Source organism: Dermacentor silvarum, chromosome 11, assembly GCF_013339745.2.
Source record: "Dermacentor silvarum isolate Dsil-2018 chromosome 11, BIME_Dsil_1.4, whole genome shotgun sequence".
In the NCBI taxonomy this organism is placed as follows: Eukaryota; Metazoa; Arthropoda; class Arachnida; order Ixodida; family Ixodidae; genus Dermacentor; species Dermacentor silvarum.
In genome coordinates this window covers 72627392-72646481 of record NC_051164.1, presented here as the reverse complement: position 1 = coordinate 72646481, position 19090 = coordinate 72627392, and the positions used below count along the sequence as shown (strand labels likewise).

The window sequence follows — 19090 nt, the reverse complement described above, 5'->3', positions numbered from 1 at the left end:
TAATCAGAGCAATGTCAGGTTTGCACGAGTGGTTGCAAAAATAACTACAAATATAAAGATGCAACAGAGGAAGAGAGGTGATTTCGGCACAAGTACAGAACAACAAATATCCGCCTATTCGAATATTCGGGTACTATTAACCGAATAACCAACCGAATAACCGATCACACCGGATATCCGGTTCTCAAATCCGAATAAACGGTGAATAGAATAACCGGTCTTTCCGCAAAACCGGTTTGATGTTTCTGCATTTGTATGCACCCTCAGCGGGAGTATTCAGTAAGTGTCCACCTAGTGAATTGTCCATATCGGCCTCCGCTGATTGGTTGGGTACGAGCGAGGAGGAGGATTGGATGGGAGCACCTGCCTCGTTCTCGTTCGTACCCCAGCCTGCAGCCAATCAGCACTTCACCAGCAGCCAAAATGGACAGTCCACTATAGATGGACACTTACAGAATACCACTCTCAGATCTCGCCGGAAATTTTCGCTGCATGCTATATTCACTGGGTACTACTACGCACTTCCTCCCCTCCACCCACCACGGTGATCGACGCTTCTCCGTGCCTCATCAAAATAAGTTTTGTCTCTCTCTCTCTCTCCCCTCTTCCTATGTTTTGCCACCTGGGGCGCGTACGTGCTACGCCAGTCATTTATAGCTTCGTACTTACGGTGAATCCCACTGGTGGATTCGGAAAAGGCCACTTTTTGGAGCGATATATTTCCTGCGTTTAGTGGGGGTTGGGGGAGGGGGGGGGGGTAGGGCAAGCGAGCCTGTTTCAATGGCAGATCAATAGCGCCAGTTGCATGTTCTCAACGGCATATCTATACTGCATCTGTGGAACCGCGAGCTTATTGAGTGTCACTGAATGAAGGGTAAGTGCAACTCCAGTGGAGGACCACGAGAATTCCCTCAAATGTGAAATAACCCGTTACTTTCTTACAACAGAGTTTACGGAACTCTCTTTTACTTAGTGTGTTGCTTAACCCCACAAAGCCCAATGTATCATTTTTGATACACTGATTTTGGCACCTAAATCTCTGAATTAAGCACTGGAAATCCTATGCAGGGCCCATACATGTATTTTTGATATACCGGAGGGAGTTCTCAGTTGTGGATAGTTCAGCAAATGAATTACTAAGTAATTAATTAACGTACTAATTAATGTGTACACAATTATTGTTTCATTGTTTTCTTTGTACCAATATACCCCCCCCCCCCCCCTATTAGCCGTAATTAAATGTGAATAATCTGTCTTAATTTTTGTTTTGATGCGGAATGACATTTGGGCTTTGTGGTGTTAAAGCGGTTTCCCAAGCTGTGAAACTTACGAACTCGTGCACTTTTCCTTCAAGAATTGGGAGAACTTCGCCGGCGTTCACCCGTTCTTCATGAACCCCAAAGGAGACGGAACAGCATGGGGTGTCCTCATCCTCAACAGCAACGCGATGGGTGAGTTACGAATGTCGCTGTTTTCTTGGTGAAACTCGGTGCAGTTATTTTTTTTTTAATTTTCTCGCGTGGTTATAATATCTTAATGCCCGATTTATTTATTAGCCCTACAAGAAAGAAGAAGAAGAAGAGGAGAAGTATCAATGAGAACATTGTAGAGCAACATGAAAAACTCCCGATAGAGCTTTCTGTTGCTCAATACGTGCTACACAAAAGTGTTTTTCCAAGCGTGAAAGAAGCCCGCGAATACGCGCAAAATTGCCGTGCGACTGGCCGCTCGAGGCACTTTGCGTGTATTCGCGGGCTTCTTTCACGCTCGGAAAACCTTTTATGTAGCACGTATTTAGCAACAGAAAGCTGTATCGGGAGTTTCTCATGTTCCTCTACAATTTTATCATTTAATATTTTCATCTAATTATAATATTTGTGAACTTCATTAATTAATTAGGATTAAGTATGTAATTAGGCGGAATGCAAGAAATACTCTGAGTATCTCCAAGCGACAGCAAACAACATTACCTTGGTTCTGTCCAGCTACGTGGCATTTGCATATTTTTAAAGTTTGGCTCAAGTTAAGTGAAACACCGTGTATAGCTTTGTTGGTTCTTTGTCATGTGTTGGTTCTTTGGCATGTCATGGTTCTTTGAATTTGGTATATATGTTAGGCGATCCTTCAATAAAATATCAGTTGATAGTCAGCGCCGTGTTGTCGGTTTTCCTTCCTTTTGTCCGTGTCTTGTTTGCGCTGTTACGATCCTTACGATGTATAACTATGTTCCTGGGTGTGTTTCGTTAATTTTTGTTTCTACATTGTTTTTGTCGAGCTTCAGTCTGTTCTCACGAGAGATTGCGTTCTTTCTTTCTTTCTTTCTTTCTTTCTTTCTTTCTTTCTTTCTTTCTTTCTTTCTTTCTTTCTTTCTTTCTTTCTTTCTTTCTTTCTTTCTTTCTTTCTTAACAAGTTCGACGTCGTGGTGGTAGTGTTGATGAAAGCGTCGTTATCTGCAGGGATGACCTCGACGTCTCTTAAGACATAGAGGCAAACACCGCACCCTCTCGTATCACGTCAGAGAGCCCAAACCGAGTTCCCGTAAAGTAAGACAGGAGCGTGCGGTCTGATGTGAAATTTCTGAAAGCGTTTGGTCTTTTTTCACTAGATAGTAAAAGTGAACGTACCCGCGGTGGGGTGGCTTAGTGGCTACGTGGCGATGCGTTGCTAAGCGCAAGGTAGGCAATACGGCGCGTACTTGACGTGCATCAAACATGCGCACGTTTATGTCTTGGAACAGATTACACGGTGACTCCGGGCGGAAACGTCGCCATTGCGACCACGGGTGGAATCCTTGACCTTTACTTCTTCGTCGGCTCCACGCCCACCCAGGTGGTTCAACAGTACCAAAAGGTAGGAGGCCCTCTTCTCAAGCGAATCTCAGATCTCAGTCGACTGCCTTTAATTCGAACCTTGAGGGACCCGCAAGGTAACATCGAATCGCCCGGAAGGTCGAATTAATGAACGATCGCAAAATGGAGGAGTTGAAATCTTTTTTTGGAGATCAAGAAATAGATCCTGAAGAATTTCTGTCTTGACCTCGATGGTCAGCGCTGAGTAATTTCCACGCGGCAGCCGGGTTAAATGGACGACGCTGAATATGCGGGCGCGACACGACACGGAACAAGCGGGAACAGATGACGTTACGGGGAAAGAGCGTCAGCAACTGAAGTACAATCAATCAATCAACCGATCAATCAATCAATCAACCAATCAACCACCAATCAATCAAATAATCAATCAATCAATCAATAATTTATCGTGCCGAGGAACAACCATGAGGTCTAAGTGCTGGCGCACGTATACATAGGAAAAAAATAAAGATACAGCAGGGGAATATCAGCAAAAAAAAAAAAAAAAAGAACATAACGCTTAGGGAAGCAGTAGCGACGTCTACCTAATTTCTTGTTTTCTCAAGGTTTTGGGAACCGTTGCTCGCACGAAGGGGTCGAATAAACCTTCGCTTTCGAACTATACGAGCTTTCCTTCCATGGTAATGTATGGTTGAAAAGTCGCCGGGACTTTCCCGCTCTTTCGAATTAAGCGAAAAGTCGAATTATCGGGAGTCGACTGTATAGATGGGTTTAGCGACGTTCATTGACTCGTGTGCTTGCAGCGTTCCGCTTACAACAGCCCTCCTCCTCGCCACCCCTCCACTTCCCCTGCTTGGCTTATATATTAATATTTGCGATGCATTGATGTTCAATGTTATCTACTCTTTTTTTTTCAATATTAAAATAAAAAAAATCACTCGTAGCAGATGGAATATTTGTACTCCTTCGGCTGGATTACTGAGAGAGACGACCATAATTTGCACGAGAAATTGAAACACATAATCGATGAATTAACAAAAACCTAATTAACAATTAAATTTCTAACTAATTATTTTGCGGCACACATCGCAGTTCATGAATCGTAGCCGGTGAGTTCGCGAGGCGAACTTGGAACGAACTCTGAGGATGGCACCAGTTTCGATATATGCGTTCCCAAGGTGTGCGACGAGATGCATTCCGGTGTTCCGGTTATTTTTGTCCTGCGATGCATAAAAATGCGTTTTGGTAAAAAGTAAGGAGAACAACATGACTTAACGCAGCATTGATGTTGCTTATCTCAAAACTTTGTGTTAGTCTCCACATAATTACCAAACGAACGGCCTTAAGGACTCACCGGCTTCAATTCGTTAATTGTAATATCTGCCCTAAAGTAATTCGTTTAAAAGTTGGTTAGTGAATGTTTGCTAATTAGTCAGATATGCGTTCCGAAATTTTTGTGCAAATAACGTTTGATTAGTAAAAACCAGTCAAAAGACGAAGGACAGGGAAGAGACGTGGCACACACGCTTACACCCTGTCCTTCGTCTTTTGACTGGTTTTTACTACTCAGTATGTACCAACGACCCAGACTGCTACTCTACTGAAATAACGTTTGCCTATTCGAGCGATCCAGCTCTAAGATTAAAATTCCGCTATCTATCGCAGACGATTTTGAGCAGTTCTGCTAACTCTAAAAATATAAAATATAACACATCTAAAGTTATTTGCATCTGATTTTTTTCTAATTATTTGTTATTTTTAAGTAGGTGTTAGTCTGTTCACACGTTTTAATGCTGTCTTTTCGTAGCCAAGTTGTTTCCTATTTTCTCCATAAGCGATGTATGGAGTAGCTAGCTGGTCGAATGTCACTTTCAACATGTACATCTGAACTCTGGTTGGCCTCCACGTTCTTCCTACCTGCGACTGCACATAAAAAAAAAGAATGTTTGTGAGATTTATACCAGCCGCATTCGTTAGATAATCACAACAGTTGCCTTTCAGCTCGTCGGACTACCCTTCATGCCGCCGATCTGGGCTCTGGGGTATCAAGTGTGGATGTCCGATTACACGTCGCTCAATGAAGTCAAGGGCGCGGTCACAGCTCTTGACCAGGCTGGGGTGCCCAAGGTAAGATCATAGTAAATGGCAAGCAAACGGCACTTAGAGAGTTTCCCACTGAAATTACTAAAAGGAACTCTGTTCCTTTTTAGGAGTATAGCAGTGCGCTTTCTGCGCTGTTCTGGTAGCCGAGTAAGATGCTCAGTGCACACACTGCAAAGAGCGGAAGTTGACCAAGACTGGGAGAGAGCGTTCACTTGAGATATTCTGCAGAGGACGTTCAGTAATATATTTGCCATTAGGCGCTTGTCGTATTGCAGTTTGGTCTGTTTCTAACAAACGGCGTGACGTACCGTTTGATGCAGTGTGGAACAGGTGTATGTCGCACGCGGAACACCACACACCTGAACAGAGAACATCAAAATGTAGGCGGCGCAAACGCGGTGTTTTGTTATCCTGTCCTAGACGCAACGTAGCTTTGTAGCAGTTCGTATGTTTTGTTTCATGCGACCGCCATCGAGGAAGCAAAACTTCTTCCCGCCAAGGCGACTGCGCTGTACTACGTGTACCTCGAGTGTTTCGAGAATCACGTGGGTGTCACACGTCATTGCTTCCATTCCAATGCGAGAACGATAGGTCGCGATAAGCACAGCCAGCGATTAGCTGGTTCCGGTAACCGAATGGATAAAGTGTTCAGCCGAGTGGGTAAAAGTGTTGCCATGGCGGAAGGAGTGTCGCTTCTACGGTGGCGGTCGCTGTTGGTCTCTGCGGTCGCTTAGCATAAACAAAATATGCGAATCGGTACAAAGCCACATTGCGTTCAGAACTAGACAACGAAACACTGATTGCGCATGCGCCGTGGGCGTTTCGATACAATAAAGCGAAGGGTTCCTTGCCTGGTCCCTCGGCCATTCGCATCCCCAGTGTTTATAGAGGCGGCTATGATAAGGGACACAAAAAGAGGAGAGGTGCGTTGGGAGAGGTAATCCCATGAGAAAGAAGGCGTTGCGTCGGGATAGCTTGCGTAGCGTCGTATAGAGCGTCCGTGACTACGGGTAGCATTGGTGCATTTGCTATGTCGGTTTAGATGTCGCTGGGATTGCCGCCCAGTTGCTCGCTTATAAAATCATGGCATGGTAAAAGGGAGTGCCAGTGCGGAGTTTGAGAAATAGCGTAACCGAGCGGCTTAACGCATGCATAAAACCCCAACTACATTTGTATTCTAGCTTGTCATTAAACGTTTACCGCTGCTTACAGAATATGGGGCTATAACGGAAGCGTGGACGCCACTATAGCGACAGCTTGTGGGGCTTTTTAAACCACAAAGCGTTATAAATTATTTTATTACGTTGGTGTTCTCGTCGAAAACAGAAAGGGGACTGTATGTTAACGATAAAGCCGCCTTCGACTCTACAGCAGCAGCTAACTGGAACATGGCCTGCTATAATAGAACAACTAGAATGTATTCTGAAAGTTAGAGCATAACTAAAATACGACAGCAATTTGAGAAAAGACACGTAAGCATATAATTTCAACATTCTTTATTAAAAAAAAAAAGGCTTCGCGTCGTTTAGATGCCACCATTGAGTTGGACCTGCGTATTTTTGTCCTTTCCGGCGTGCGAGAAATAAATGTGTTCGCATTACAGACTCACCGGCACAATGGCATCGAATGGCACATGACACCTATTGCGCGGCCCCGAAGAAACCATCGAACATGACGTATACTCTGTTGTTGGTCTCGCTACAGCGCCTAGATGCAGTCGCTAGCGACAGCGCTGGCACTACTGGCTTGAATCAGAGGTGCCCCGAGACATGCCGGCTGACAGTATGAGCGTGTAGAGAGCCCCCGCCCCCACAATGTTTTTTGTATGCTTTGAGGATTATTGCAAAATTTACACAGCATTAACAACATTTCTGTCCTATGTTGAGGACGTTGGTGGAAGTAACTGCTGTCGCTTTCAATAAAATCAGAGAGAGGAGCCATGAGTGGAAAATCAGTTTGCCGATTTTTTTTTTCAATATTTTTTTTTACAGCACAGTAGATCTCATTGTTTCGTTTTGTAGACTTAGTTAACGACCCCTGCATGAAATGCACAGCGTTTTACGTATTAATGTTTTTTTTTGGCTTTCACAATTGCAGCGTGAGAAGGGCTCATTTTTTGCCAGCGAAATAATGCTCTCTCTCTCTTTTTCTAGGATGTCATCTGGCTGGACGTCTTTCAAGATTCAAAAGCATTCACTTTGAACTCCGCTTTCGGCGGTCTTCAGGCGTACATCCGGCAGCTGGCGAGCGTGGGCATCCAAATTGGCCTGGTCACAGTATGTTATCAGCCATTAATTTGTTTTCTACAGTTGAACCCGGACATTGATAACCCCGATAAAACGAATTATTCTCATTATCGAATACGCGAAACTTGCTGGCCGATGTTCATGTGAAATAACTGCCAAGTAACGAACTCGATATCGGATTTAGCGAACTCTTAGCGTTCGTTGCCAGCGCCATAAGGTCGCTTGCATGCCGCAGTGTTCGGTTATTTTTATAGTTTTTTTGTCACGCTCAGAGCGTAGAAAACAATGATTCCCTACTACGCGTAGTTCAATAAATTTATGTCTTCCTTGATTATTCTCTTCACTGGAGGCACAAGACACGCATATAATGAACGCATCGTAAGAGTTCGTTTAGGTTTCTTATAGGTTAGTTTGAGTATATGAAATTACCTGATATACAGTACTAGATTTTTAGTGCACGGACCTCTGCGTTATAACCGGGTTAGACTTTAGAAGCCTTTCTTTTCTTTTCTTGGAAGAATGTCTCGAACATTAGTCAAACATGACAAAAATATCTATTAGAGTGCACAACCGAACCATAGTATTTCATTTTACAAATTTTCCCTCTTGCGAGCGATAAATCGTTATACTTATATTGTATACTTATAGTGTTCGCGATAGTTCATGTCATTTTGTCTGAAGCCTCTTGTATGTCATATGACTAATCACATAGTAACAAAGGCAAATAAAAACGCATTGTAGGGACACAAATCTCGAAGGCAATAGCCGTTATTCGCCAAGCCACCATAAGCTGCAGAAAAGGTACACCGAACGCAAATGAATCACGTTCAACGCGACGCGTTTGCGTGGGGGAAGTTGAAATTTAGAACGACTGGAAGCTGAGGGAGCTGGTAAAGATTGATGGCACTGACAGGCAGGCGGTGCTAACGCAGACGCCAGTAGAAAAGACAGCTAAAACTCAAACGCAGTAAATTAAATATGCACCAGGAAGCAATCAGCTGCATTCTGTGTTCGTGGCTGGGAGACGCGCGCTAAAGAGACACTAAAGAGAAACCGGAAGTAAATTTAAATTAAGAAGACACTAAAGAGAAGCAGGAAGTTAATTTAAATTAGTAATACATTCTTTCAAAACTTTTCTTCGTTAATTTCGCGGTAATAGGCTATTATAAAATGATAAACGAGCGCCGGTACGTCACTGCGACACCACAGGTTCAAATATATTCTTCCGTATTTGAGTCATCGCGGTAAAAGTTCTTGAAACTTGCTAGGTTCACCCTTTGGCTAGTTTAGAATAGAATGCAGTCTACCTTTACCGACAAAAAATTTAAGTGGGCTTAAGTCATAGAAGAAGGAAAGAATTAGGCGATAGCATTGAGCAATACGACTGAAACGAAACGTGTAGGCCCCAACACGTGATCGTCACATCAGAGCGCGCGGTAAGTTTTAGTGCTCACGCTCTGGCAGGCAGCAAAGCCATGGCAGAACAGTCGAGCAATGTGCGCATCGATTTAAAAGCTACCGGTGAATCAAACATCCCCGGCCAATAGGCTGAGTCTCAGAGGTCACGTGTTAGGTTGATACTGCGAGGGAAAAAAGCGAAGGAAATGGCTTCATGTAGAGTTCGCTTATTTCCAAGGATAGCTGCGTGACGTCATGGTATCTCCTAGTTTATTTCCTTTCTCCGTAGTTCAAGCAGATGCCGTCAAAATTTGTGACGTCATGGCAAGCTGGTACCTTAAAAACTGGTGCGGAACGTTTAGTGTGTCGCCATTTGTTCTTTTTTTGAGATCTTTCTGGATTATTAAGCCTCCTGTCGCGGGAAGAGTGGTGTTTTTGGTATTGCGGAAGTGTAATTTACTAACACAGCTCAGAATAATTTTCCTATATAAAGCCCCTTTAACTCCGAGCGTTCCGGTATCACGCAATGTTAACCGTGCTTCTTGATCGCCCACTAAACATACAGCGCTGAAAATACTTGAAAAGTACGAGTTAGAGTGAGCTAAGCATTATGTCAAAACCAACGTATTTTTTTCTCAGCGATATTTGTTTGCTTATTTTTCCAGAATCCGGCTATTCCTGCCGACAACGTCACGCGGTACAGCCCATACACAACAGGTCTCGAAGAGGACGTGTTCGTCAAGATAGGTTCCGGAACCAGCGGTTCTGACCCAAACGCTGTACTTTATGCTAAGGTATGCCAGCGGCTTGCTTGGAAAGTGCTTACTGCTACATAGTATATCGGTCGTGCAAGTACATTTGTAATTATGGTATTCTTCCGGCATGTGTATTCGCTATACTTAGTGTTTGCGTTAGTTCGTGTCATTTTTGTCTGAAGCCTCTTGAGTGACATATGTCTAATTGCGCAAAAAAATATAAGAAAACGCGAATGAGCGCTGTCCAGCTCCGACTCGACTGACCTGCTCGAACTGATCGACCGATCTGTAGAAGGGCAGCTATAAGGCCGCTGGATTCCTGGACTTAGGACTCCTGGGCTCCTGGACTCCTAGACAATAGATGTCCAGGACTCCTGGACATCTATTGCAGAGTGGAGAAGCTACGCTCGCTTCACTGGCGTGCTGTTCTGATTAAAGTTTGTTTTCTTATTTTCTTTCTGGCAGGGGCTTCCATCCGGACCTTCAGCCTTCCCAGATTTTCTGAAGAACTCTACCAAGCAGTGGTGGCGAAACGCCATCTTGGACTACCAGGAATCCACCGCCGACTTTGACGCAATGTTCCTCGTAAGTTTGCTGGGCTCCTATACTGTCCTTGATAGCGGCTATTTTAGCAGTGATTGAAAGGCGTACGCTGCGCGTATTAAGAGCAAGCTTAAGCTCGGAGCTAACGGCGATGCCTCCAATTGAAATTCATGTAAGATGGGAAAATGCTTTTATGACGCAACCCTTGGACCGATCTGAATTAAGTTTGTTGCGTTTGGGGGAGAAAGTTAACTTCTAGTGACTGCATGATGCAAAATTTTGATTTCGGGCCTCGAATGTGTGACGGAAAATTCTCGAAATAAGGTAAGTTAAAAAAAATAATTGAAGCACGAAGTTTACGAATCCATAACACTGCAAAAAAAAAAAAGCAAAAAAACAACAACATCATATAACGCAGTTCAGTAAACTGCCACTGTTAGGGGATATATATAGCGGACGAATTCGATTTATGTGAATTATGTGAACCAGGCTTTCGCAAAAGTCCTACTCACAATTTAATGGTATATTTCCGAGCGGTGTATAATACACAAACGTTGCCCCCTTTAGATGTATTTTTAGGTGCAGTTTACAGAAGTATGATATCGTTTCTTTTTACAGAGTGTTACAGAGTTGAAAACTCAACACTGCATTTTATTTTGAATTAAAAACAAAAGCTGGCGGCCTAAATGAAAGTCCTGCTGTCACAAGGCTTTTTCTTTTAAATGCAACAGATTTAATCAAAATCAACGCAGAAGGTTGCCGAGAAAAACTATTTATCCGCTCCCACGTACTTAGACGGAAGCGCCCGCGCCAAAACTTACAACGCTTTACATTAGGAGCTTCCGTCTGAACAACTGTAAAAATGATAAATCGTTTCGCTTGGCATCCGTGACACCGAATTTAACGAGGTTTGTTGCATTAAAAAAAGTTTATATGTATCGGCTGTAGGCAGACTACTTTACAAATCAAACCATTATTTATTTTTTCAAGACTTGTTTAAAATCGCAAACTATTAGAATCGCTGCAGCGTCCGTTTCACAAGGCGCTGTAGATTCTTTTATGGTACATTTGAGTGGTCTCTTTCGGGCTCTCCATTGAGCGCTCTTACGGTGCGTTTTACATACGGATGGTCGAAATCGAACTCTTGGAAAACGGTTCATTCAGTGCTCCGAGCTACAGCTCTGAGCTTGCGAGCGTGACCTTCAACCTGGGAGCGCGACCGATATCCGACAGAAACTCGATCACGTGGCTACTGCGATTTCTCCGGGAGCAGGTTATCTTGGTTATCATGATTATCTATCAAAGTGGTAGTGCATCAAAGTGGTAGTGCATATGTAATTTAGTGATAGGAAATTTTATTGTTGGCAGAGATTTGTAATCATTATGTTTGAATGAACGAATTCTGGGGTTTCACGTGCCAAAACCACGATTTGATTTTGACCACCAGGTGATCTTTGACGTGTCCCCAACTTGCATTTCGCCCCCATCGAAATGCGGCCTCTGCGGCAGGGATTCGATCCCGCGACCTCGTGCTTAACAGCGCAACACCATAGCCTCCAAACCCCTGCGGCGGCTTTAATGAAATGTAATACTAATGTAATGTAAGTATGGAGTGCAAGTTGCCTGTTCGGCCAGACAGCAGCCAGCGCATGCCTAGTGGCCCAAGCTAGTTGACAACTTTGTTCGCTGGTGAAAGATAGATAAATATATAGATGGACACAAAGTTGCTGAGCTGAGCTAACAATGCTAAGCGCAATTAAACGCAATGTGTATGCTCCGCCGTAGCCTAAGCACTTCGCGTCTGTCTGGGTCGTGGTTATGAAATCTTAACTTTCGTTCAAGGACTTTACAAGCCGAGTGTTTGTTTTCCGTGCCTGTCTCATTTAAGAGGCTGAATGAACCGGCCGAGTTCAGCGGATCTGCTTCCTGCGAGCGAAACGACGTGGCGTGCCAAGCGTGTCCTCAGAATCGATGGGAATATCCGCCGTATACGCCAGGTGAGGAGATATCGCTGTTTACAGTGTTTGTTAATTGCAGTACGTAACTCACGATTCCTTGCTCATATCTTTCAATTGATATAGACGTTTGAAATGGTCCCCTTAGATACCGCACTGTGACTCCGGTGTCCATGCAAAGCTTAGCTGGGATTTTAGTATCAATTTTCCTACCACTGTAACCTCTATCTTTCCATAATTTGTGCGGCGTGCCGCCGATAATTTCTTGTGACTCACCAAATTATTTCGCACAACGAGCTATATAATTTGAAATCTCGTCATTTTCAACAATGTACTTAGGTATAAATGATTAAGCAAACATTATTAAAATTCTCCCCATGGCAGGATTCGAACACAGGACCTCTAGCACGAAAGCCCAATATTGTTACCAGTACGGCCACAGACGCACGCATCGACAAGCGGCCACTTTCTTGCGGGCGAGCCAGCGCGTCGAGACGCTTGGGGCGTTTCGATTTGGCCACCTCGGCAGGCTGAACCGCTGCATTTAGTAGCGACCGTGAGTGTTCGCAGGGTCTTCCGCACTTAAAGAAAGTACAGATAGCTCTGCAATTCAGGATAACGAAGGCAGGACACAGCGTATAATAAACAAAGCCACAGGAACGTCTGAATCCACAAGCACGAAGATCAGACAAATCCATATACTATAGCAATCCTCCCTATATGGTGGCTGAACGATTGCAGCACCAGTAGTTATTGTAGGAAACTCTATCGATGACGATATTGACGATTTTGATGACAAACTACGGGAGTGCGTTAGCTGCTCGCCAGAGCGCTCTGCATGTTCCTCGAGGCACGCGCTTCCGTGTTCCCTGTCATCTAGTTTGTGACTGTATACATACCATTTCTGAAGCTCCGCTTCAGACTGCGGTGATCCTCGGGTACCTATGTACTGGAGGTACCCGTTCATACGTGCAGGGTTTTGTGCGCTACGCAGACTTTGAGAGTGCTGACGTCATGAACACGTATTTCGGAGGTCACGCGGCAGGGAATAAAGCAACTCACGAAGACTTCCTTGCGTGCATCGCAAGGTAGTCTTAATTGAGAAGCGGATGTCCGCTGCGATAGTTTGCTCCTGTGAGTTTACTCCTTCTAAAGTCGCTATAGGAATTCTGTTGTGTTTTATTGACTTTTCCAGCAAAGCTGTTTATGGCTAGGCTTCCATGCATTAAAAAATTATGGGGTTTTACGTGCCAAAACCACGATCTGATTATGAGGCACGCCGTAGTGGGGGACTCCGGAAATTTGGAGCACCTGGGGTTCTTTAACGTGCACCTAAATCTAAGTGCACGGGTGTTTTCGCATTTCGCCCTCATCGAAATGCGGCCGCCGTGGCCGGGATTCGATCCCGCGACCTCGTGATCAGCAGCCCAACACCATAGCCACTGAGCAACCACGGCGGGTCATGCATTTTTTCGTGTGTGTGTGAAAAAATGTGGGCCGATCCTGGTGATAGTACAGAAAGGGTCCAAGCGCAATGGCACCTGGGGACTCCCGGGGGTGGGCTCCGGGACCCGTAACGCACCCTTGAACTATTTGCCACACCTGTAACCCAAAGAGGTCCCAGGAACAAGGTTAACAACAGATACTATGATAGGATCGTAGCCCAAAAGACCGACCCGCGCCGGCCATGTCTATTCGCACCGCCCACTCTTTGTCACCCTTCCAACCGCTTGCGTGCCTAGTTTCCTGCCGCTCCCCGGGGCGGCGGATCCGTCGTGCGTGTATATAAGGCAAGGTGCCGTTCTCAACTTTTGAATTTCACTTCTCTTCTGTCGTCGTAATGGGGGGCCGCGTGTAGTGCGAACTCCCGGCGACTATTGCATTCTCGTCTCTGTTCCTGCCCTCGCTCTTCGTAGGCGCGTTGTTCCTCGGGAGTCCGGACTGTACGCGGCGTCCCCATCCTATTCTTTGTCGTGTGCTAAACAGCTTCCCTGGTCATCCACCTTCACAGAGTGGAATGGGTCATGATTGTTGTTTTTTTTGTTGCACTCAGTAAACTTTATGTTGAAATGAGATTGAATGGCATGTATGCTCTTTGTAAAGGCAAACATGTTTAGAGCCGGAGGGATGGCTGATCTTCCCCGTCTCTGTCAGTTCTTCCGTACCGTTTTTTTAAAATAAAAACATTTACTCTTCTCGCCAGACATAGCGTTTTATTATATGCAGTGCTAAGTACTTTACACCTAAGCGCCTCTCGCCTGATAACTTTCACAAGACTTTCCTTCGGGTCAGTGGCATCTGCCAGAATGTGTGCCAGAATGTGTGGCATCTGCCGAGTGAGGATTGCTTCGATCGTTTCGCATGAGAACAAACTGAACTAGCTGCATTAGCACTGACAAAAAAAAAAAAAAAAAAAAAAAATCATGAGCCATTCCACTCTGTGAAGGTAGACGACCAGCGAAGCTGTTTAGAACACGACGCAAAGGTGACACTAAATTTTGAACAAAGGTGCGAACACATTCCTTGTTTTGATTGATGGCCATCGTGACGATAGGTACGCACACACATTCTCGTATTACCTCTATTATTATAATAATTCAATTATATTCGCGTATAGTCCGGACTCCCGAGGAGCAACGCGCCTACGAAGAGCGACGGCAGGAACAGAGATGATAATGCAGTCGTCGCCGGCGGGCGGCAAACACCACGGATGAAGATCGCGCACAAAACGCCAAGCGCATGCGGGACGTCGCTCTTCGTAGGCAAAGAGACGAGAATGTAATCTTCGCCGGAAGTGCGCACAACACGCGGCCTCCCCATTACGACGAGAGAAGAGAAATGAACTTCAAAATGAAGAACGGCACCTTGTGTGATATACACACGCGACGGTGCCGCCGCCCCGGGAGAGCGGCAGGAAACTAGGCACGCAAGCAGTTGGAACGCCGACAAAGAGAGGGCGGTGCGGAAGTAGACATGGCCGATGCGGGTCGACCTTTTGGGCTAAGATCCGATCGTTGTATCTGCTCTTACCGTTGTGCCTGGGACATCTTTGGGTCCCAGGTGTGACAAGGGTAGTTCAAGGGCGCGTTACAGGTCCCGGAGCCCACCACACGGAGTCCACAGGGGTATGTGCCATTGCGCTTGGACCCTTTCTGCAGCATCACCAGGATCGGCCCACATTTTTTCACACGCACAACAAAAATACATGGAAGTCTAGCCATAAACAGCTTCGCTGTAAGAGAGTTCCTTGCGTGCCTTCATGCCTCCATTTTTTATGTAATCGTCATCACTTATTTATACGCTTACCATATTTAATTTTCCCATGCAAAGCATTATTCAGAATACGAAAAACAAAAGCTATTCTGCCTCCCTCTTACCGTTTTCTTTTTTCAGTGGCGCGTGAAAAACGCCCATAATAAGCCGTTGATTTTTTTAATTAAGTCGCCTACAGGAACGAAGAAGGCAACGCCACGCAGCTTCATAATGGCACCCTCTGCATGAACGCGGCGTTCGGCGAAAGGCTGCGGTACAAGCACTACGACGTCCACAGCATCTACGGTTGGAGTCACAGCATGGCAACGCAATGGTAATAAGATGCTGCAAGATAAGCTTCTGAGAAGTTGAGATGCTGATAAGATGCAAAATATGACAAGATAAGGTGCTGCACGATAAGCTTTAGATTACTGCGAGTGGAATTAGAGTCCTTAGATCTGCGCAAACTATTACGATGAACTGCAAATTGTAGACAGCACAGCCTCCGCTTCTTTAAGTTCCGCGATATTGACACGGCCTTTACCAATCCGCATATTTGTAAACACTCTTACTAAACTCCCCTGCCACCTCACCTCTTCCTACCCGCCGAGCAAGGCATGAGGTCGCGGATTCGATTTACTTTCCAGTATTGCGCATTATACTTTCCAGCATTGTGCAGTTTTGACCATTTAGATTACAGTTTGCTTGCAATTTTACGCTGGTTTGTGAGTGCGGTCTCAGCTGACCTGTCTTATATGCTTGCAGGGCGCTGACCGATCTCATCGGCGACAGGACCCTGGTGATTTCTGAATCTACGTACCCTTCAACTGGCCGGTATGCCGGACATCTCGTTCAACTGCCAGACTTCGGAGAATGGTCGGGCCTGAGGAGAGCCATTGTGGGTGCGTAACCGTTGGCTGTATACTGTCGTCAACATAATGATGCCCTATTTTTTCCTCTCTTGCAGCTGTCCTGGAGTTCAATATTTTCGGGATTCCCTATGTAAGTTGAGATTCCCCCTTCCGGTTTCTCGTCTTGCTTTACGAATGAAACTGGTGTATGTGTTTGCTAGCGTAACTATAACAGTACGGTAAAAAAAAAACACAATAAAACTCGGAGACAGACACACACTGACCTGCGTGTGTAATGTTCCCCGTCTTTTGCCGTTCCCGAAAACGCGTTACCAACCAGCTCAAGTCGCAACTGTCCTGCAGAAACTGATGCACTTCAACGTATTGACGCTGCCTCCTATCGAATTGACTCTAAATGATTCTAAAAGCAATGGGATCTACAGATATTGCGGCGGCCTTTGTTAATGTACTTTCTCGTTTTTGTTATCGCGAATAACTGCGGATAACTGCTAAAGTCCTATTTACATACAGTGGTACGATTCAGCGCGGCCGCAGTACGTGCAAATTTTGCCAACATTGAACGTCCTTGTCGATGCAGTTCTCGCATTATTGCGGTACCTTATTTGTAGTGCGAAGTTACGAAGTCGTGAACTGGAAGTTTCATTTTTCAACCTTGGCATTTTCTGACACATTTGTGAAAAAGAAAAGTCGGTTTAAGAGGAAGCCTTAGCTTGGAGCCAAATCAGATTTTCCTATTCGAATGCATCTAAAGCGGACAAATGCGCTCTCGAGAGACAACTGCTGGACCCATTTAAATGAAGCTTATTGCATCTAGAGAGAAAGTTGAATTCTCGCAACTGTAGGAAGCACAGTTTTGATTTAGGACCTCGTACTTTTTACGAAAAATTGACGAAATATTGGCAAAATATTTGAAGCACAACGTTTACAAATTCGCAACTCAGCACCAGAAGCAGATATCGCAGTTCTATAAAGCCGCATCTCGTCCATCTGAGAGAGAGAGAGAGAGAGAGAGAGAGAGAGAGAGAGAGAGAGAGAGAGAGAGAGAGAGAGACGTTTATTAAATAAGAAAAAAGTACATGTACATTAGGCGCCTAGATTAGGTGAATTGTTTCGCTCCTCATTAGGTAGAGCAGCAAGCTGTCGGTGATATATAGCTTTGCGGTGTTCAGGGGTCCTGAGCCCCTGAAGCGGACTGATTTCATGAATGAAGTTACAGCTTACGTGAATGTGTTACAATGTTTACGAGGGTTTTGAAAAAGTGCTACTCACAAATTGGTGGTGTATTTGAGTGCAGTGTACCGTGCATAAATTTTATGCGTTTTATATCTCTTGAACGATGGACTTTACAGAGTTGTGATATCGTTATTTATTACGGGGTTACATAGTTCAAAACCGTGGTACTTGCGTATTTTCAATTGTGCGAACTCCATCAATGTATTTTTTTAAAATTGATGGCCTAACTAAAAAAGAAATCTGCTTCCTACAGTCATTAGATTTTAAAGTTTTCTTTTAAACGCAAGCAAACCTCATAAGATTTGGTGCAGCGGATGCAGAGTAAATTGATTTCTTCGTTCCCATGCACGTATTTAGATAGGAGCTCAGGAGCTTAAGCTTTCTCTCAAAGTAGAAATCTGCTCTGAGCATTTGGCATATTAAACGTAGTTAAGCCGGTTGTTTGAAAGCCCAACGAAGAAAAGATACCTTTGTTCGCATGCATTTAGGAACTCCCACGCGAACACGTACGGAGTTCGCTCTTGGATATCTGTGCAGGTTGGAGTCCCCCTCTGTTCGGGGACTAGCTCAACACTCTTGTGCCAAAGATGGATCGAACTTGGCGCCTTCTTTCCCCTTGGTCCTCGACTTCAGGATGAGACGTTCAAGTGTAAGTATACCGCACGGCTCGGAATTGGCGAAACTACTTTTTAAAACGAGATCACCATTCAAGCCTTTTGAAAAGCATACAAAAAGGTATTGCTTTTTGAACATTTACCCTTGTACCACTACAGCCTGCACCGTGAAAAATTTCCGCCGTTTGACAGAAATGTCAGTAGCTGATAATGAACAAGACGAGAGAAAAAAAGAAGAAAGTGCACCAAAGAAAAAGGAAATTAAGACTTGTTCGAATTATCCGAAGGTACGAATGATCCGAGTTTCAGTTATGCCTAATCCACTGTGCGTTGCTATTCTGTCTGGCGCAGGCAGACACGGTTTCCATGACAGCCGCGGCCCTTGATGCCGTCACTACGAGGTACAGTCTACTGCCCGTTCTCTACGCACTTTTCTTCAGGGTCAGCCTCAGCGGCGGAACGGTCGTGAGACCGCTGTTCTTCGAGTGAGTTTCAAGCACCTGCTTTCTTTGTTCACGAAGTGCGACATCGGATATCACGCCTGAATGAAAAAAAAAACGAACAGTTCCTACACTATGACGAAGGCTTATAAAAGGTCCTAACTTGTGACACCTTGTGACGTAGTGCCGCTCTGTCCGATCTAACAACGAAGGCATCTAAAGTGCATAATTGTCGTGGTCAAGAAGCGTTTACGTTGTTTCCACTGGAACTACTTTGCGCCAGCGATCAGTTCACCACTAGTGTTCAAGATTTGCGATACCTGGGCTCAAAAAAAAAAAAAAAAAAAAAAAAATGCGCATGACGGAGGGTTGCACGCGACGAAAAAAAATTTAACAAACTTAGCTCGTCTCGCGTTACCATCACCCTGTAACATTGTCGCAATTCTTGGAAAGTTTCAAAGCATTACATTTTAGCGCCGGTACTAACAAATGAGACGAACTTGGAGGTTACAAAGACGTTCGACAATAGGTTAAGGGACGCGCAGCGTGGATACAAGAAAATAACATTCTTGGCGTTGCCGCCCTTGTCAAGTTCAACCTTGAAAAATAAATGAAAGACACATTGTCGCTATTTCCTATGTCTTCAAGAACACCAAACCAACACGTTTCGCGCTTCATAATAACTTCATTCTAGCCAAAGTACGATAATTATGGCAAACAGACCGTATGAGCCATATCATCATGGAATACATAACATTTGTCATAAAACTACAGAAAGCCCATCAGGTTTTGCCATGAATTGAAACATTTTTTTGTTATGTGATGGTATGGACATAGAAAAAGGGTGTATAACCGATGTATCTATAAAG

General features: G+C 44.6%; 1 protein-coding gene across 1 annotated transcript; it reads left to right on the top strand.

The window, feature by feature from the left end:
• The first annotated feature begins 1356 nt into the window (after positions 1-1356).
• LOC119432393 (probable maltase-glucoamylase 2) lies at positions 1357-18544 on the top strand. Its single transcript, XM_037699560.2, has 12 exons — positions 1357-1451; positions 2738-2850; positions 4812-4937; positions 7067-7189; positions 9223-9351; positions 9778-9897; positions 11744-11852; positions 15252-15396; positions 15828-15964; positions 16030-16064; positions 17705-17816; positions 18133-18544. The coding sequence occupies exons 1-12, from the start codon at positions 1391-1393 to the stop codon at positions 18165-18167; spliced, it is 1245 nt and encodes a 414-aa protein (XP_037555488.1). The 5' UTR covers positions 1357-1390; the 3' UTR covers positions 18168-18544.
• Positions 18545-19090: the final 546 nt, after the last annotated feature.